This window comes from Gopherus flavomarginatus, chromosome 5 (assembly GCF_025201925.1).
Source record: "Gopherus flavomarginatus isolate rGopFla2 chromosome 5, rGopFla2.mat.asm, whole genome shotgun sequence".
NCBI lineage: Eukaryota > Metazoa > Chordata > Testudines > Testudinidae > Gopherus > Gopherus flavomarginatus.
The window spans coordinates 145120258-145141303 of NC_066621.1; the positions used below are offsets into that span (position 1 = coordinate 145120258).

A 21046-nucleotide genomic window follows, 5' to 3' on the forward strand; every position below is an offset into this window, starting at 1 on the left:
TATTTGTAGTTAATATTTATGTCTATATTTAATCCAAGCTTATTTATATTCTTTTTCTAGATTTTATCATTGGAATATGTCCTTGCATTTTTAGAGTAAATATTTAGCCTTGATTTCTTGTTATTGGCTTCATAGTTCTAGAAATTAATGGCTGTTTTTCCACAGCACAATACGTTTTTTTGACTATGAGAAAACAAGGAAAGTAAAATGAAAAAGAAGAAAATGCTTCATTACATATAGATGCACCACTGTCTGCTGTCACGGTGAGAAATAACTCACTGGGGAGGAGAGATGGTGTTGTTGTTAAAGCCCTACAGTGGCCTTTTTTTTTTTTTTTTTTTTTTTAAACTTGGGAAACCTGGTCTTGTTTATCAGCTCTGCATCATACTTATAGAAGCTGGTAAATTCTGCAAGTTTCGACATACAGTTTCCTCCCAATTTTTCAATTGAGGAGAAGTAGGATTTAACCCTGTCATAAACAGATAGTTAAGGGTTAATAGAACAGGAGTACTTCATGTCTCTTTTGCTTGTAAAGGGTTAACAAGTTCAGTGAGCCTGGCTGTCACCAGACCAGAGGACCAATCAGAGGACAGGATACTTTCAAATCTTGAGGGAGGGAAGTTTTTGTGTGTGCTGTTAGTTTTTGGTTGTTGTTCTCTCTGGGTTCTGAGAGTGACCAGACGTGCAACCAGGTTTCTCTCCAATCTCCCTGATACAGGTTCTTATAGATTCAAAATAGTAAGTATTAGGTGATAAGGCGAGTTAGGCTTATGTTTGTTTTCTTTATTTGCAAATGTGTATTTGGCTGGGAGGAGTTCAAATGTGTATTTGGCTGGAAGGAGTTCAAATTTGTATTTTGCTGAAAGGATTTTAATTTGTACTTGTACACTTAGGCTGGGAGGATATTCCCAGTGTCTATAGCTGAAAGACCCTGTAACATATTCCATCTTAAATTTACAAAGATAATTTTTACTGTTTTTTCTTTCTTTTATTAAAAACTTTTTCTTGTTTAAGAACCTGATTGTTTTTTTATTCTGGTGAGACCCCAGGGGACTGGGTCTGGATCCACCAGGGAATTGGTGGGGAGAAAGGAGGGAAGGGGGAGAGAAAGGTTAATTTTCTCTCTGTGTTAGGATTACTTTCTCTCTCAGGGAGAGTCTGGGAGGGGGAGAGAGAAGGAGAGGGGAAGGTGAATTTTCCTCTCTGTTTTAAGATTCAAGGAGTTTGAATCACAGTGATCTTCCGGGGTAACCCAGGGAGAGGAAGTCTGGGAGAGGCAATGGGGGGAAAGGATTTACTTTCCTTGTGTTAAGTTCCAGAGGGTCTGGGTCTTGGGGGTCCCCGGGCAAGGTTTTGGGGGGACCAGAGTGTACCAAGCACTGGAATTCCTGGTTGGTGGCAGCGCTACAAGTACTAAGCTGGTAATTGAGCTTAGAGGAATTCATGCTGGTACCCCATCTTTTGGACGCTAAGGTTCAGAGTGGGGGTTTATACCATGACAAACCCAACATACAGACATGTGGCAAGGAGCTGAGCCTCCATATCCTGTGAATTGTGGGAGATCCACATGGATCTAGGAGAATAGGGCAGACATGCTGTGCAGAGACCTGCTACCAAGGACTTGATGATTTAGAATGAAATTATGGAGCCACAGCACAGCTACTCAGATGGCAGAAAATTCATGAAAATGGTTCTGCTCCTTTATCAGCCACATGGAGAGTTTGGTCCCATTTGTTCGCATAGATAGGGCTGTGGGCATTACTTGGGCTCTAGTAGCTCCCAGCTGGCTCCATCTGAGGGGAAGAAATGCAGGACTAGGTCTGGGATCCCAATATTTTCTCTTCCCTCCCCATTTCCAGGGTTGAGGGACCTGTGCCAGGAAGGGGTCTAGTGTCACCCTCTGCCTGAGAGCTCTCAAATATACTTATGTAAGGAATGAATGACAAGAATGACAAAGGAAATCACTTGTGGTAAGACCACAAAATTACACAAGAGAAAACGACTACACAACTAGAAAGGAAATAAAACTATATTACACTACATGTAAAGCTTACACATGATATCAAGAATCAGAGACATCATCTCCAGGAAACAACCTGAGTTTCCAAGCATTGGACTGGGATGCATGGAGACATTAAGATCCATCCATATTACAAATTAACAGGCCTGCTTACAAGCGTGTGACAGAGCAGGGTGTGTGTGGAAGGGGAAAACAATTGAAACTGAGTGAACACAGCATAGCAAGCCCACGATAAAAGTGCAACCCACCTGTTCCCCCAGGACTTTATTTCTCTTTCATAGCTCAGCTGATGCTATCATTCAGATTTCACCGAGTTCTAATTCAAACTGAACGTCAGTTCAGGAACTACATGATTTCGTTGAAGAATAAAACTGTATTGAGAGCAAATTTACTATATAAGAAGTACCTCAAATTCATCCGATTTCATCTGCAACATCTTTTCCAAATAAGCTATCCTTTTGAGAGGATGCAACTTCTCTGAGAGAACTGCTTGTGTAGCTGCATTAACCTGTTGGGCTATCTGGTCTGTCAACTCAGAAACCTGGAGAAAGCTTCCCTTTATGGTTTGAAGGCCTTGTTGTAGTATCTAAAGCGAAAGATCAAAAAAATAAATCAGATCTGTGTTCCTGTGTCTCTTTTATTGCTATAACTAAGCTTCTTCTGTTGATCTGCATTGGAAGCCAAATTCAGCTATAGACTGAGAGTATCTTTCATTGACTTTAATGGGCGTGTCAAGCACTTACTCCAGGGCGGAATCTGATGATAAGTCTATTAACAGTGACGGGAGGGACAAAACCATAGACGTTACTGAAGGTCTGCCTCCCAGTTACCCAGAGATTTAGGCTGATTTTTTAAAGGTGATGAAGGGAGTTAGGCATCCAGCTCCCGATGAGCTCTCTTCAGCTCTTTAAAAATTCCCAGCCTTAGTATCTGGATTCAAAGTTCAGTGGGATAACATTGCCCAGTAATAATTTCAGGCACTTGGATACTAATGTTATGAGGGAGACTAGAGAGATAAATTGGAGAGAATATCCATCCTCTCTAGAATGGCTTTATACAGTGATAATAATATCCTGCTAACCGCTATGCTAAACACCTTTGCCAGCATTTTGGAACCATTTTGATTGATTGAGAGCTTTTTCCCCCCTCCAGCAACAATACTATAAATTTCAGTTCTAAATGTTATGAACAACGAAGGGAGCAGCTGGTACTTCTACAACCTACTGCTTGTAGTTCCTTTTATCTGGAAAGAGATTTACAGAATATCCTCTTGGAATGTGTAATCCTCTGCCACGTTCACTTAATTCTAAATGTGAAAATCCCTGGGCTTTTATTCCACTGAAAACTATATTTCAGTGAGCAACGAGTAAAGATTAACTATAAAAGGACAGACTTCCCTGAAAGGTAAAATATGCTTTGGGGCGTATTGATCCTGTCTTTGGCATGGATCAGACTGTAAGCACTTCAATTATTTATGAAGGTCAAAATATATAATAAAAGTCAATCATTTTTGGTTCAATGATTGCTACAAAATAGCCAGATTCTCAGGTTCCCTATGTTACCTTCACAGAGTATTGCCACTGCAACGGGATGGAAATCTGGCATTAAATGCCAGCCAGGGATTCCTCTTACATTTGGGGATCACTGGAGAGGATTAAGCAAGAGTAGCTGGCTCTACGCCAGTTACTCCTGGCACCCCACCTCTGGCATAGGAGACATGTCCAGAGCAAACTGCACCCTAGGGGACCACTGCAGACAATATAGTTTAGAGAAGCCTTGCTGCTGCTCTAACTTATGCTGAGGCTAAACAGGTCCCGGGCTGCCCACAGAAATGGAGAGTACAAAAGGTGAAGTCAGGTCACCATCTCCTTCCCTTCTTTGCATCCTGTGCTTGGCCTGACCTGAGGACTGGGCCAATGTAGTTAAAGAAAATGAAAAAAGGACGGATTACAAAAGAGAAAAGTCAGGCCCTGGTTTCCATTGTCAGGATTTTTAAATAGGTCCAGCCTTGCATAAATAAGGCAGCGAGAGCACTTTTATGTACCTTCACATCCTGTATCTTCTGCTTCAGGGCTTCCACCATGTTGTCTTCAGGTAAGTGAGTTCCCAAGAGCTGATGACACTGATCTTCTTGTTGTTCTAACCTCAATGCTGCCTCAGTGTATAACCCATCATATGACTCCCAAAGCAATAACAAAGCTTGTGCTGTCTGTAGCTCATCAGTGACTTCTTCATTTGCCAGAGTCCATCTGCAATATACAAGAACATAACACAGGTTATTGATTTAGGTTTTGCCCTTACACTGGAGGATGTGCACGGACCAGCCACTGATCTCTTTTAAAGATTCTCAGTGGAATTTCTCTGGATTTACACTAGGGCATCTGAGATCAGAGTCTTGCCATCTGTAATGTCCATACTGCATTGCATGTTTACTATGTTGCTGCTTTTTCTGTTCGTTTGTTTTTTGGTCTACCACCCAGACCCACAATAAAACAATATGTTAAAGTCGACTGGCCCTAGTTCACCAAGATATTTAAGCACATGCCTGACTTTAAGCGTGTGAGTATTCACAATGAAGTCAACAGAAACATTCACATGCCTAAAGCTACGCACATGCTCAGCACCTTGCAGAATCGAGGGCCTTTATTACCAACATCTATTTTGTGTCTTTTTTCAGGCGTACCTTGTATGTGCCTCCTTGCATTTATGATCAATAATCTCTGAAAATGAGGAACAACAGTATTTCTTGAGGTTAGCAGCAGAAGCCTGGAGCTTGGCCCAGCTTTCTTCACTCTTCTCTGCTTTGTCTTGAAGAGACTGTGAAAAATGAGTCACAATAGTTAGATGTAGAGATGAATGAGCCACAGTTCATTGAGCTAAAATGTAGTTTTCTTTAGAGACTAGCAGATATACAGTAGTGATACTGTAGCAACATTTATGACAAAGAAAAGTTTTGTGAAAGAAATTAAAAATGTAACAATAATATACTTGCTGCTACAAATTAAAGAACTGAAGAATAAATTGTGGCCAAATCGTGTAATACATAATTTCAGAAGCATCTCTTTACACAGGTATTGGTCCAGTGGGACTCCTCTTGTGAATAGGTGCTATTCAAAGCAAGAAAGTGTTGAAGAATTAGGCCTTTGACTGGCAAATATGGAAAAATAACTGGTTTGAAATTCCAGTTTATCAAATTAAATATCAATAGAAAAATATCAATTGACTTTTTTAAGAAGTTTCACTTATTTCATTCATATTATTTATTCTAAATTGGAATTAATTTTTCCTTTGGTGTTACTTGTTCCCAGTCCAACCAGAGAGCAGATGTACTTTGAAATTCTTATTTTAGATCGGAAATAATAAAGAAATGTTAAATATCAATAACTATAGTCCTCTGAATACTTGAGGCTTGATTCCCTGTTGCTCTGCACCTTGTTTATTCATTGTAAAGAGAGCACAGAGCAAGCACAAATCACTACCATTCTGGTTTGGTCATACTTTGCACTTGGTCTGCACTGGTGTGAACAACAACATGAGATGTAGGGCAATGAAGAATTAGGCCTTGTCTACACAAAATCTTGCATTTGTTTAATCTGGTAGATACCTGAAAGTGCCTTATTTCAATTTAGTTTACACCAGTTCCTAACTTCAGATAAATCCAAATAAGCCTGATTTAAACTGAAATAAGAGCATCTACACAGCTTTTGGCATAGGTTTAACTAAACTGGTTTACATTCAGACCTTTAGTTAAACTGGTGCAACTCTGCTAGCAGAGCAGCCCATGGGCCCATTACCTCTGCAGGTAGAAGGAATGCCACCGACTCCCCCGGACTTTGAATTAGCTCCATCGTGAGGCTCTAAAGAAGCAGCTTCTGGAGGTGAAACTTACTGGGCTTTTAATTAATCTTTTCCCAAGTTTGCACTAATACATTTACTTTGTTTTTGGTAGATTTACCTGTAGAGTCTTCACCTGGCCTTTCAAAGCTTCCAGCGATATTACAGAAGGTTTGCATTGTTCTAGGCAATACAGAGAGCTTATTATCATCAGGTTAACTTCTTCATAGGCTTCGTCATAAATTATCCATTGCTGTAATACTGACTGCATTGAGGTTTTTAACTGTGCTACCTGCAAACAAACAATCATTGCTGAGAAAAAGGATTGCTCCTTCTTAACATTTACCTATGAAATGTATTAATGAAGCTATTTCATGGGTAATTTTGAAATAAAAACTGACTTCAGTACTTCAGCTCAGCGCATGCTGGATAACAATCCATAACAATTTCACAAATGACGTATCAAGATAAATTTGAAATACAACTTTAATTGGATACCAAGGCAATGCTGGTTTGGCAGCCACCACTCCAGAACTCCAGACTAGGTGAAAATGTGTGGAAACAACGCACGGCTGTTATTCCTTGCTGCCAATATCAGGATATCTGCTAACAGATAAAGTACTGTGGTTCCTGAAGGCCTTAATCTCCTTAGGAAATAGACAATTTGAGATGGAAATTTAATTCCAGTTTAGTCAAAATTGAACAGAAATTGTTTGGGGTAGTTCAAGCTTCTAATAAAATACCTTAGTGTTCTAGAGAGCTACATTCTCTTGTATGTCATTGTGTGATAACAATGCGGATGAAACAGAACCATAGCCTTGTATTCACATTCAACAACTGCTGGAGGAACTTCAGGACTCCCTAGATACATGAGCTGTGCAATGACTGAGGTGGCAGACTTTGGCTCAATCCCATTTTCCATTGGCTAGTGTACTTGGACAGCAAACCCAGACAGAAAGACATGTACCTGAGCCAGTGTGCAGAGGTAGGGATAATTTACTGTTGGTACCAGTCAGCAGCAAATTATTGCCACCAGGGAGCAAAGGGGACACATGGGAGGAATTGTGCCTCTGAGCAGTGTTGGAGTCAGAGTCCTACCTGAGACTCTCTCAGCAGTGGTGCAATTAGTGCACCACCCCTTGCTGAGGACCATGAAGTCACAATCCTGCCCCGAATTAGGCCAGCCTGCTATAAGGAAAAAAGCAGTACATAAAGTAGAACCTCAGAGTTATGAACAGCAGAGTTATGAACTGACCGGTCAACCACAAACCTCATTTGGAGCTGGAAGTGCGCAATCAGGCAGCAGCAGAGACCAAAAAAAAAAAAAAAAAAGCAAATACTGTCCAGTACTGTGTTAAATGATGTAAACTACTAAAAAAATAAAGGGAAAGCTGCATTTTTCTTCTGCATAGTAAAGTTTCAAAGCTGTACTAAGTCAATGTTCAGTTGAAAACTTTTGAAAGAACAGCCAGAACGTTTGGTTCAGAGTTACGAACAACTTCCATTCCCGAAGTGTTCATAACTCTGAGGTTCTACTGTCTGTTACATACAAAAAAACACATTAAAAGAACATTAGGGTTGCAAAGTTAAGCAATTAAACGTTACGAAATGTCAAAATGAAGGTTGCCCACAGCAGCAAGGAGTAGCAATTGCACAGAAAGTCCTGCTCAGCCCCTGTAGCTCTTGGCAGGAGCATGTTCAATACAGATGGAAATGTCAAATAATTTCACTGCTAAACTATAAGAGGTCTCTACTGAGCACATTTGAATGGAATTTTTCAAATTCTTATAACTGGGTCAAATTGGAGCTTTTACTGGCCCTGCAGGAAAAAAAAAAAGGCGCTTCTCTGGCACCATGGCAACCTCCCATTGCTGACTTTCAAATCCCTGTTCCAAAACATTAGTGTACTAGGGTTTCTCAACAGAACAGCTAGAAGAGTGTTTTTAACATGAACAAAACAATGTATTTTCTCTAATCTCATTCTGAGAAACAGCTGAACCATTTCTGCTGAAGCTTAAAAAAATATTTTAAAAAATCAGCCTGAAGCAGACACCTGATGTGGAAGATTTCAGTCAAATGGTTAAAATTTGGCAAAGTTACCTACTGGAAAGCATTGGGCAACCTTAATTTTATCTGCATTACTTATAGTATTATATATTATATGATAGATTGTAAACATAAAGCCGTATTTATCATACACATATCATTGACATTGCTGGGGTTAATTGGCCGAAGAATAAGTTATGGATAGCCAATGAGGAGGGAAAGGGAATCCACAGGAGCATGAGTGGAGCAACTGGGAACTACAAAGGATTTGCCTAGAATTAAAAGAAGCAATGGGAGTGGAGGAGGGAGAACCCAGCGCTGTGAACATGAAAAAGGTTTAGCTGAGAATGGAGAGTTTCTATCAGGACTCTACCAGAGAGAAGGAACAAATAGGAATAGTAAGGGACCAAGTGGATCCAGTTAGAAAATTTGAGGTTTTCAAACAAATCCTTTAAGCTACCAGAAAAATGTAGATACTTTAAAAAAAAAATCGCAAAAGGTGGTAAATTTTTCCTTATTTGACTCCAAAGCAGGTTGATCTTTTTTCCAAACTTGGCATACAGGTTCTCCTTTGGCATGAGAATAAGCATGATAGTTTTTTGGCCAAAAGGAGATTTCTTATCAAAGTTATATGGAGCAAAAAGAAGTAGAAAAAACAGTTACTTACCTTTCGTAACTGTTGTTCTTTGAGATGTGCTGCTCGTGTCCATTCCGTTTTAGGTGTGTGCACACCCACATGCACAGTCGTCTGAGATTTTTGCCTTAGCGGTATCTGTAGGGCCAGCTGTGGCACCCCCTTGAGTGCTGCGCCCATGTGTCGGGATATCAGGTGCCACCGGCCCTATGCCCTCTTGGTTCCTTCTTGCCAGCAACTCCGATAGAGGGGTAGGAGTGCAGGTAACGGAATGGACACGAGCAACACATCTCGAAGAACAGTTACAAAAGGTAGGTAACCGTTTTTTCTTCTTCAAGTGCTTGCTCAATTCCATTCTAGGTGACTCACAAGCAGTATCAATGGAGCTGAGCTCAGAGTTCACAGGTTAGCGGCTTGCAGCACTGCTCTATCGAAGCCAGCACCATTCCAGACCAACTGGGTAAGTGCATAATAGGACGTGAACGTGTGGTCGGACAACCAGGTGGCCTCTCTACAATGTCCCAGATAGGCACTTAGGCTAGGAAAGTTGCCAAAGAGGCTTGCACCCTGGTTGAGGGGACAGTGACAATTGCCAGAGGTGGCACCTGTGCCTGACTGTAGCAGCAGCAAATGCAGGCAGTGATCCAAGAAGAAATTCTTTGAACAGACACTGGACGACCTTTCATTCTGTTAGCCATTGCGATGAACAATTGCGTTGACTTGCGAAATGGCTTAGTCCTTTCGATGTAGAAGGCTAGCACCCTCCTGACGTCTAGGGAATGCAGCCTATGCTCCTCCTCTGACTTACGCAATTTTGGAAAAAAGACAGGTAAGTAAATGTCAGACCACCTTGGGCAGGAAAGCCAGGTGAGGCAGCAGCTGGACTTTGTCTTTGTAAAAAACCATATAAGGCAGTTCCAAGGTAAGCACCCTAATCTCAGAGACCCAGCAGGCAGAACAGGAGAAGGAGAGAGTAGGAAGCCAGAGGCTTGAAGCAGGGCCCTGTGAGCCACAACAGCACCAGATTCAGGTCTCACAGAGGGACGGGTTTCCTATGTGAGGGTAGAAGCACTCGAGGCCTTTAAGGAACCTGGCAGTCATGTCCTGGGTGAAAACCAACCTACCCTCGAGCGGCGGATGGAAGGGCAAGATAGCAGCCAAGTTGGCCTTGAGAGATGAAAGGGACAGGCCTTGGACCTTGAGATGCAGAAGGTAGTCCAGGATTGATTGCAGCGAGGCCCGCTCGGGCCAAATGCCTTTATCCGAGGTCCAACAAGCAAATAGTTTCCATTTGGCCACATAGGTCACTCTGGTGGAGGGTTGTCTGCTGCCCAACAGGACCTGTTGGACACCGGCCGAGCACTCCTGCTCCTCCTCATTTAACCATGCAGTGCTGGCAGGTTCAGATGCAGAAGACTGCCATGGTTTTGGGACAGCAGGTCCGGCCTGAGCAGTAGCCATAACGGAGCAGCCACCAAGAGATTCAGCAGCGTGACAAACCAGTGCTGATGTGGCCAAGCCGGCGCTATGAGGATCACTTTCACCCTGTCCTGTTTGATCTTCATGAGGACCCTGTGAATTAACAGCACTGGGGGGGAAGGCATTCAACAGAACCCCTCACCACGGGAGTATGAAAGCGTCCGACAAGGAGCCTCTGTTAATCCCCCAATTGGGCAGAAACGTAGCATTTCCTGTTCTGCCTGGATGCGAACAGGTTCACCTGGGGAATCCCCCACCTCTGGAAGATGATGCCAACCACTTTCAGATGGAGGGACCACTCGTGGCAAGATGAGAAGGTCCTGCTGAGGCTATCTGGCAAAGCATTCCTGACCTGGAGAGATGTGTGGCTATGAGATGGATGCTGTTTTGTACACAGAAGTCTCAGAGCCTGAGAGCTTCCTGGCAAAGGGCAGATGATCTGGCTCCACGCCTTGCTTGTTGATATAGAATATAGCCATGGCAGTGTCTGTCAGGACCTGGACAACTCTGCTTTTTAGGTGAAGTAGGAAGGCTTGGCAGGCCAGGCGAACCACTCTGAGCTCCCTGACGTCGATGTGTGGGGAGCAATCATGAGTCGACCAACAACTTTGCATGTTGAGATCGCCCAGGTGGGCTCCCCACCCCAGTCCAAGGCATTGGAGACGAAGGTCACCAACGGGGACGGAGCTGTAAAGAGAACCCCCTTCAACACCGATGCAGGATTCTGCCACCAGATGAGTCATGACAGTACATGGTCCGGGATCCAGACCACATGCTCCATATTGCATCTGTTGGGGATGTAGACCGACGGCAGCTATGCCTGCAGGGGCCTGAGACAGCCACGCATGTCTGACCATGTAAGTACAGGCCGCCATGTGGCCCAACAAATGCAGGCACATGTAAGCAGTGGCAAGAGGATGGGCTTGCATGCACAAGATGAGTTCCGCCATTGCTTGGAACTGAGCATTGGGGAGGAAGCCTCTGGTCTGAGTAGACTCAAGACCTGCTCCAATGAACTCTATGCACTGGACTTAAGGTCGACTTTTTCTTGTTTATTAACAGCCCCAGGTTGCGACAGGTAGAACAAACCAGATCAAGATGCTGTCGCACTCGGTCCCGGGACTGACCCTTTATTAGCCAGTTGTTGAGGTACGGGTAAATTTGAACACACTGGCGCCTCAGATAAACGGCCACTGGTGCTATGCACTTCGTGAACATTCTCGAGGCTGATGAGAGACCAAATGGCAATGCTGTGAATTGGAAATGGTGCTGGCCCAGCGTAAAACGAAGGAAGCGCCTGTGTCCCGGGAAAATGGAAATGTGGAAATATGCATCCTTCAAGTCAAGGGTGATTTGGCAATCTTAAGGACCCCAGCGTGGACGGGAATCACAACCCAGGCTGAGGTGGAGGAGGATATAATGTTAAAGAGGTTGTCGGACTCCTTCACAACCTCCTCAGTTTTTAAGTTCAAGTTGGTAGCCACCCTGGTGCTCCTTGAAGTCATCAGGGGGCGGGAGGGAGAGAAGCTGCCTGCTTGGGAGGGACGCACCACTGCTTCGTCCAGAGAGGACGATGAGCGCACCACCGGGGGAGGGGCAGGTTCCCCTTCCTGCTCCAGGGACGACTCCTTAGGTGCTAGAGTCCAATGCACTGCCCCCACATCAGATTCGGTACTGTTTTCAGACTCCGGTTCTGGGGGCAGCAAGGGAGGACTGGTGGGAATATGGAACTGGCATTACAGGCATGCTCCACGGGTCCCAGTATAGCCACTGAGCAGGCCATTGTCCCAGCTGCCATGCCATTGCTGCAGGCACCGTGCCAGCTTCACAGGTTGCCAGCGAATCACCCCTCCTTGGTGAGGGGCTGAACTCCCAGTCCAAATCTGACCATTGGTCCTCCGGCGACCAGGGCAGAGCAATCGAGGCCTGAGTCTGCCAATTGACCCTAGTCGGGGACTGGTGAGACAAGGGCAAGGATCGATGCCTGCCTGATGAGCAGAACCAGGGGTATGAAGACCACTGCTGTGACCAGGAGCGATCCTGCCCCGGTGAGCACTGATGTCCAGGAGACTGTCTTGACGATAGTGACTTGCGCCATGGCTATCTTTGACAGGAAACTTGCTGGTACTGGTGGTATGGAGACTGGTGTCTTGACTCCAGTGTCCCATGTCTTGTAGGGAAGAGCGTGGCATCAGGGAACCTGGGCCTTTTGACCGGAGACCTGAGACGAGGATCTATGCCTGTGGTCCGGGGAACGAGGGTGCTTCATTGTTCTATGGGGTGGTCCCAGGACTGGCTTGTCCTTAGGCATTGGGGCCTTAGCCGAGGCTGGCGCCTGGCACAGTGTCTGTGGTGCTGGTTGGCCTGCTTGTTCTTCAGCCACCTGGGCTGCTTCGGGTAATGAGGCCCCTAGAAGCTGGGGTCCCCTGCCGCTCCCAGGAGTTGGAGGCAGATCCCTGGCCAGGCAAGGGGGTCTGACCTCGGTAGTACTCCCATGAAGTCCTGGGGTGGGCACATGGCCTGACATTGTTCCTTTGCCTGAGGCCCCTTTCCCTTATGGTGTCAGAGGGCTCTTCTTCTTTTGTCGCTTCTTCGGCACTGGTGAGGGGGAACGGTGCTGGTGGTGCGCTCCACACGGAAGCTGAGGTGCTCGGTGTGGGATTCGAGTGGGAGTGCTCCAGTGCAGGATGAAACGCAGCCTCCATGAGAAGGGTCCTCAAGCGGATATCCCACTCCTTCTGGGTTCTAGGGCAAAAGTGCTTACAGATTCTGGACTTGTCCTTTCTGTGGGACTCCCTCCTCCACTTCAGACTACTGTCATGGGGGTCCCTAATAGGCATTGGCCTGTTGCATGAGAAGCATGGTTTAAAGCCAGGAGAGCGGGGCAGGCTACACCCCTGGGCAAAGTCCCAGCTGGGACTCTAACTACCAACTAACCCAACACTTAATTTAAAGGCTAACTGAGTACCTAACTATATACAAAGAAGACAGACAATGGGTTGTTGAAGAACTGCCAATGATCTTATGATTGCGGAAAGAAGGAACTGAGAGGGCATAGGGTGGGTGGTGCCTATATACTAGTGCATGGGCGTGGCACTCAAGGCGCACCACAGCCGACCCTACCGATACCCCTAAGGCAAAAATCTCAGATAACTGTGCACACCTAGAATGGAATTGACATGAGCAAGCACTTGAAGAAGAATGGGACATCTATTGCAGCCTTAACTATGGATCTGTCATTGAACAGCTCAGTAACACTGGAAATTCCCAAAGAGGTCAGGAACTGTTGCGAAGGTTAAATCCTAGGGAGAATTGTAAATGCAAAGGTCTCTACCTGACTGATGACACTGTTCCTCATTTCATCCAGCTTATCCATTCTGACAGCCATATCTTCTGAGGTTTGTTTTGCACCATCTTCCAAAGCCACATAATTCTGCTTTAGCTGATCAAGAGCTTTGGATTTAATTGCAAGCTGATTTTCTAGTTCCTAAAGGGAAGAAAGATTAAAATTTTTATCTGTGTGACAATACAAAAGTAAAGACAAATTATTCTTCTTTAAAATCAACCCCATGTCATTTTTCTAACTATGGGAACTTACAGCAATTGAGTTCTGGGAGAAATGAGTTTGCCTCAGAAAACTGGAACAATTGTAATTGTCAGGCAGAACACAAGAAACCACATATGGCCGTGACATGGAATGCAACATGCTGATTTGGAACTGAGAGCCAGATCCTCCGCCAGCACTTGGCCTTCCTTGCACCATGCCAGGCAAAGGGGCTAAAAAGTTTTTCAAGCAGAGCAGCTGAAGATTCCCTATGTCAGACTCCAGCCCTCCTACCCACTCCAGCATACGCATGCGCCAAAGGTAGGAGCACCTTACACATTGAGGATCTCTGGCTTCCTAACAGTTACTAGGAAGTCATTTTCAGCTGATATGGGTTAGAGCAGTCCTGAAGCTGCTTTAACTTACATCGAGCCTGACATCAGCCCTGGCTGACCCTAGCATTGAGGAATGCATAGGTAGCTTTAAGCTTTAAGCCACCTTTCCCTTCACCTTTCAGCATAGCTTGGTTAGACCAATGATCTGGCCTGGAATTTGGAAGCAGTCCCATTGAAGTCATTGGCACTACTTGTGAGAAGAACTGCTCCCCAACACAATTAAGGGGATCACAATGTGGTCCTTATGTATTCAGGAAAGCTCAGCTCAAGCCCCGCAGCAGTACCTGTGAATGTTTCAGACATCCAAATGGGCTGATTCCTTTAACTAAAATGTTGCCCTTTAAGTCAGCACATGTTTTCTGTTAATGATTCACTGTCCAATAGCTTTTTGAATTTATTTAAAATTCATTTAGTTTCTAATGAAGTAAATGAATTTTAATTAAGCATTTTACCAGCCTGAAGCATAGAATCTTATCTTGCTGTGATCAGATATGGTACTTTAGAGATACTAAAAGTATCTTATTAACTAGCTGGTACATTCTCACCCCAATACACTTCAGAGAAAATGCAGATAGATGAGTAAATCTGCATTAATATAGCACTGCAGGGAATAATAGCAGCATAATTTGGGAGAGATACAAGTAACCATGGTAATAAAATAACAAACATTTCATAGGAGGAAATAAGAGTAACACTGAACTGAATGGATGCTGAATATTCCTAGAGTAATTGGGGACCAGCTGGCAGATGACTGCCACCTGTCCTGATTTTGATGGAGCTATCCCACTGAAAAATCCCTAAAATATCCTTAGGGCTGGAGCAGTATGACTGCATTTGTGCCAGGTCACGATGTGGTGAGGCTAGCATCACAGCATCAATAATATAATGACATCTTCATGTATCAACAGGTCAACAGGCAAAGAGGACTAAGTGGAAAAGACAAAATGGCCCATTTGAGAAACAGAAGAAATATTATGCTAATGCAGAATTATACCAAGTTACTACAGAGTTGCTATTCTTCCTAACCAAAGTATCACCGAAGAATGTTTCACACTAATCAAATAGGTGAGTCTTTCCATCAATGTGCTGAACCAAACAAAAATGAAATATTTTCCATTAGAAGAAATCTAAAATAAGGTAGTGAAAATATTAAGAATTTTGTTAATATTGCAGGAAATTCCAAGGATAAAAGAGTTCAAAAAAAATAACTGTGAAATTTCACATCTGTGTTGTGCCAGATCTTCGGGTGCTGTAATTTGGTGCATGTCAATTTACAACAGCTGAGGACCTGGCCCCGATCTCTTTCTTAAATTTTGCATTTCATGTTTTCATTAAAGTGACACGCTGTACTAAGCTTTTAGGAATATGGTAGGTTCCTCCAATTTAAAATAAAAATTATGTGCCTTTTGTAGCATGGATCCAGCAAAGTCTTAAGGGTAATGCTTGCAACATAAAGAACACTTTTTACCTTACAGTCTTCCAGCGTGTTCTGTACTGAGATTAGACTCGCTGGCTTTTCCAAAGATTTCAGCCTCTCGCCTTGTGCTTCCAGCCAGCTGCTCAGAGTTTGTGCTTTGTTTTCATTTTCAGTGACAATTTCCAAAATATGTTCCAAATCTTGTATCTGCAAATTACAGGATTAAAACATTTCATTTCAATTAAATTATATCAGATTGAAAGTGTTTCGCCAATTTAAACTCCCTGTTTTGATTGGAGTCCCTTGTAGGACTCAAGCATGGCAGTCTCTCCTTTCATACCATAGCTGAAGACAGTATACAGATATACACAGCATACTAACAGTTGACAATGTCTATTCTAACAATGTCATGCCTGAAGGGGTAGGGTTCAGGAATTTCTGTAACTGCCCATTCACAGTAAATAGCTCTTTCCCCATTTGTTTCTATACCTCACATCATAATTTCTCCATACTTGGCTATGCTGACATATTCTCTAACAGAACAGTATTATTGAGCTCTTCTATAGAGCTTTTCATCAGTAGATCTCAAAGTGCTGTACAAAGGAGGTCAGTATCATTATCCCCATTTTACTAAGGGGGAAACTGAATCACAGAGAGGGAAGTGATGTGCCCAAGGTCACCCAGCAAGTCTGGTGGTAGAACTGGGAACACAACCCAGGTCCAGTGTTCTATTCACTAGGCCACACTGCCTCCAACTCTGAGCCTGTTCCACAGATTATTTCTAGTTTCACCAGGGTGAAATAACTCTGATGCATTTATTTATATGTAATAGTAAACACATAATAAAATAAATAATAGCAATATGCACCTTGAGAGTGGTTTTCATCCACTGATCTTAAAGTTCTTCTATAAGGAGAACATATTCCATCATTCCCATTTTCCAGAGGGGGCAGAGAGAAGTTAAGTGACCTGCCCCTGATCACACAGCTGGGAACAGAAGCCAGGGCTCCTGATTCCCAGGCTGGTGCCTCATCCACTAGACCACAGTTTTTCATAACAAATGAGTGTGGCTGGCGATATGCCAATCAGTCCTTTTAGTGGTTCCAAAATCATTATGTTAAATGGAAATAGGCAGGGGGAGGATATATTACTATCCTGCCCCTTTTCAATCATGTTCCATAACGTACAGAGGGATTGGACTCTTTTTAAACAGTATCATTGTCCCTGTGACTTCCGAGTGGGTCTTGATCATCTACCTGCTGACGCAGGACTGTTTCTTACCATATACTGCCTACTATTTTCAATATTAAATGTCTCAAGACGGGGGGTCCATATGGCTTTCCTTCAGCTCAACAGATCTCACCATTATGATTCCCCTGCCCCAGTATTCATCTAAATTCTCCCTTTCTGAATTTACTAATTATACCTGTTCTTACACAGGTGTGAAAACACCCACCTACTGTACCTTCCAGGAGTGTTATGTGACTCAGCACATGTGAAAGTGCTTTGAGATCCTTGGGGGAAAGGTAGCATAGAAGCACAAAGGATTATAACACTTGTAATCAACATTGGAAGAAAAAAAAGATATAAAACCATGAAATAGGAGCAAACCTTTCTGTTCAGAGACCCTTGCAGCCTGTGCCACTGCAAGTTCATCTCACCAAGATGCTCTGCGAATTCTGTCCTTTCATAGCGCTTGCTTTCTACATCGCAAGTGCTGATCTGCAACAGCGACTGGTTAACAAAATCAACTGTCCACTGTTTAAAGTTCATCTCCATCATGTATTCCTGAAAAAACGATGGCAATTTTAATTTCATAAACTCCATTAACTGCTGATTTATAGTATAATTCTGTGGTATTCAGAGAAAACTTCTTATTCTGAGCCACAGTACAGTGCATTTCCTGAGAGATCCATTCTCCATTGTCTAAATCAAAGGTGGCCTTAGTCCACAGCTAACAGACGTACAGCATGGGCTAAGATAGGTCCCTGCTTCTTTGTCCTTACCCACACAGATGGATCTTTTCAGAGATGACGATTCTGCCCAATAGTAAATACTAACTACAGCTAGGAAATGCCATTTATTTTCTTTGAAAGGAGGAAGAGTTGGGCAAATGAAAGCAGATTCTCTCTCTCTAAAATTGTAGTTGTTTATCATGAAGACACAGTCCATTCACCAAACAGTACCATCCCGACTGGGGCCACTGGATGATATGGTAATAAAGATACAAATATCTTGGAGCCTATGAGACTGCATGTCCCCCTCAGGAAGGAAGCTAGGAATATCCTTAAGTTTATCCTCATGGAAAATTCTGGCGATATCTACAAGACAAGGCAGTGGTCAATTCTGTCATAAAGGGGTCCTAGGATATGAATGCTAGGAACATACTTTTAACTGTTAACCAGAACCAAGAAGCTGACCCCAAAAGTTCAAAGGGCTAAGGAGCACAGGATTAATCTTCAAGAGTACACCAATGTTCTGAGCTGGAAGACTAAGTACTCAGCTGCCCTAAGGAACCGAGAAGTAAATGGATATTCTACTTGATTCTATTCTGGCTCTTAGACTGCATCCATTACTGTGGCACCTAAGCACCCTGGAGACAACTTGTTCTTCTGCTTGCATATTTACCTTATATTTCTGAAGAAGATTTTTGACTTGGGATGCGTTACTTTGCAAATTTACAGTGGCCTCATCATCTTCTTTTTGTTGTTCCACATGGCTCAGCCATGCCATTATTTCTGTGATGGCCTCACGAGACGGAAGCTTTTCCATCTGAAGCTGGAAATCAAATATATAATGATTCTTCTGTACTTAACTTGCTAGCAATAGTAAATCAGACCATCAAGGAGGAGGACATCTTTATCCCAAAAAGACCTCACATAATGTAATTATGTAAGTATGAACTTGCAAGTAAACCTTGATACTCAAATGTAGGATATGACTGAAACCTAAAACAAGAAATTTGGACATCTCTGAAGTCTGGAATAAGATTATTGTTGCCTGTTGAAACTAACCTTTATATAAAATATGACATTGATGGGCACAGGCAGAGTTAGGTAGAAATACAGTAATAATTAAGCCTCAATACAATACTGAGGATGTTCCAAAAGTGAGTCAGATGGGTAATTGAGCCCTAAAGAAAAAAGTGCTTTCCCTGCATTATGTAGTGCTTGACTGAATCCAATCAGTAACATTTTAAAATAATTCTGCACATAGCTTGGCCCAAATGAAGAAATGACTTGAGATTCCCTTCTTACCTGGTGAAGTTTTTCTTGGATGGTTGGGAACTGAGTGATCAATTCTGCCCATTTTTGCTCAAACTGTGCCAAAGATGATCTAAGCAGTGCAGCATCCATTTGTTTCACATGAAGAAGCTGGTTGCCAGTGCTTATGACAGATGACTTCAAGGATGATTTTTCATCTACTTCCTTAGAAAATAACTGAAATATACAGAGATTTAACAAAACATATATTTTAAAATACACAGACACGGTCTCAATCACAGGAGGGACTGACTGGATGGGTTGCAATTCTGGTTGCACTGAAACCTGGTAAAACTCATCTCATCTGATGAAAACTTGAAACCTGCTGAGGCTCAGTAAACCCCAGAGAAACTTTGAGCCACACAGGCGTCAGCCAAGACCTTTCTTCTCTATCTTTCTGCAGGACCTTTTAACCCTAATATGCTGCCACTTACAACCCCTTTCACCCAACAGGACCCCTATATTTGGTGCTTTATTCTGAGGTTGGAACTCCAATATCTTGAAAGACCCTCTCCTTTCCTGGCCATTTTTGGGGAGTTGAGGGGAATAAACTACTGGTCCCCTCTCACCTATCAGGATCTTCAGGGTGCCCAGATCTCCTTGTCCCGTGTCTTCGAGGTGCTGGTTGGTTCATATCCACCCATCCAAAGAAATATCTTCAGCAGAGTTAAAGACCCCCAATTTCTCTCACCCACATTTAACAGCAGCAGCAGGACTGTGACATGCTGCCTCCCAAAGGAACCCTGGAGGCAGTGCAGTGCTGCCCCACTTCATACTCAGGGCTGTGCCTTGCTGGCAGATTCTGGTCATATTGCAATGTCATTTGGGTGGGGATTATTATCTGGCATCTAAACACTGCAGATTTTTTTGACTTACAAACAAGTTGTCTATATTGTTTCTGACAGTATGTAGGTCCTGTGACACATTGAGAGACTGCTCCTTCCAAAAATTCATTCTCTGCTGAGCAGATTCCAACCATTTGATTAACTTGTCTGAGTCTCTGTTGTAGCTATAGAAACAAAACAAAGCAGGTTAACGGACTAGAAATGACTCGATCCCTTAGTAGAGACTATAACACATTTCTTTTTTCCTCTCAGAATTGTCCTTCTATCCACCTAAAGATGTATGCTGCTACGCCTTACAGGTTTATACAGGATAGGATTCCCACCCTCCACTTCAGATAGCGTCTCTGTAGTAGCACAGAACTGATATGACAACTCTGTTCTGCTGAAAGCATGCATATGTTGATTGAAGAAATAATCATCATATTTATGGCCTGTGAGAGACAGCCTCAGAGCTTCTGAGCCTCAAAAGACTCTCTTCCTGTATTGACCACACAATTGCATATGGATCTCAGGGGGCCTGTTGAAGGCTCGGATCATCTGTGAAGAGGCAATGGCTCAGACACCAGCCCCTGGTCTTTGACAGCACAGCTCCAGTGGGTACCCTCCATGTGCAAATCAGGGGAGAGCAAAGTGGGCGTTAGTTAACAATTTTGATGTGCGAGTCAGAAAAGAATCCAGCTCACTCTCCCCTAGAGATGTTGGCCTTGCAGTGCCAACAGGAGTGAAGACATTTTTGTCATAAAGGAGGCAAATATGACTGACAACACAAAGGAAGAAGATCTATTCAGTAGGAAGATGAATTTTTTTATTTAAATAGTCACTTTTTTTTTTTTTTTTTTTTTTTTACCATAATTGGACTTTTGTTTTCCACAAACAGATGCACAAATTCTGTAGTTTAATTACATTGATCTCATGATTCAGGAAATATGGATGCTGAAAATTTTGTGAGAAACCCCAAATAGCAGTGGCTAACCCTAACTGCCCCTTGAGTAAAAACTTACCTGACCAAGAGTTTGAGTAATGTTTGAAGCCTGTGCAGCTCATGGCCAACTTTTTTGGTTAAGGACAACCACAGTTCTTCTAGTTTCCCAATTTGGTTTACTAATTCAGGACAGCTCACAACAGTCATCAATTTCTTCCCTTCTTTCACCATCTGGTAAAGTCTGGCATGTTTTTCATCAATGTTTCTTTTGGTTTGCTAGCAAAGTATAAATAGTTTGCACAACAACAGCGTATTTTAAAAGAGAAATAAGGCTATTAAAACATGCACTTTATTCTCACAACTGGCATTTACTTTATTTTCTGTTATGAACAGTGGTAAGAATAATGGAGACACAAGTTATTTTTCAAATTACCTTGTGATGTAGCTTGACATGTCATGAAATAGCACGACATGGCTCCACCGCATGAAACAGAATTATTGTGGCCCATTTGAGGCATCTTGTAATACAAATTCAAATGATAATCTATGACAACTGTGTTCATCACAGTTAGTTAAGGATTTTGACAAAGTCATTCCTTTTCAGTGCCAAATAATCTCATATCCATTTGTTTACTTTGGATTATGGA

General features: G+C 43.0%; 1 protein-coding gene across 1 annotated transcript in view; it reads right to left on the reverse strand.

The window, feature by feature from the left end:
• SYNE2 (spectrin repeat containing nuclear envelope protein 2) overlaps window positions 1-21046 on the reverse strand; it is a 273351-nt gene that overhangs the window by 59151 nt on the left and 193154 nt on the right. The window contains exons 79-89 of the mRNA XM_050952774.1: window positions 20479-20675; window positions 19509-19641; window positions 18627-18809; window positions 17998-18147; window positions 16981-17157; window positions 15421-15576; window positions 13348-13500; window positions 5976-6146; window positions 4704-4837; window positions 4065-4269; window positions 2427-2606 (exon numbers count right to left, since the gene is read on the reverse strand). Of these exons, the coding sequence (XP_050808731.1) occupies window positions 2427-2606; window positions 4065-4269; window positions 4704-4837; window positions 5976-6146; window positions 13348-13500; window positions 15421-15576; window positions 16981-17157; window positions 17998-18147; window positions 18627-18809; window positions 19509-19641; window positions 20479-20675 (1839 nt within the window). The remainder of the gene's footprint in view (window positions 1-2426; window positions 2607-4064; window positions 4270-4703; window positions 4838-5975; window positions 6147-13347; window positions 13501-15420; window positions 15577-16980; window positions 17158-17997; window positions 18148-18626; window positions 18810-19508; window positions 19642-20478; window positions 20676-21046) is intronic.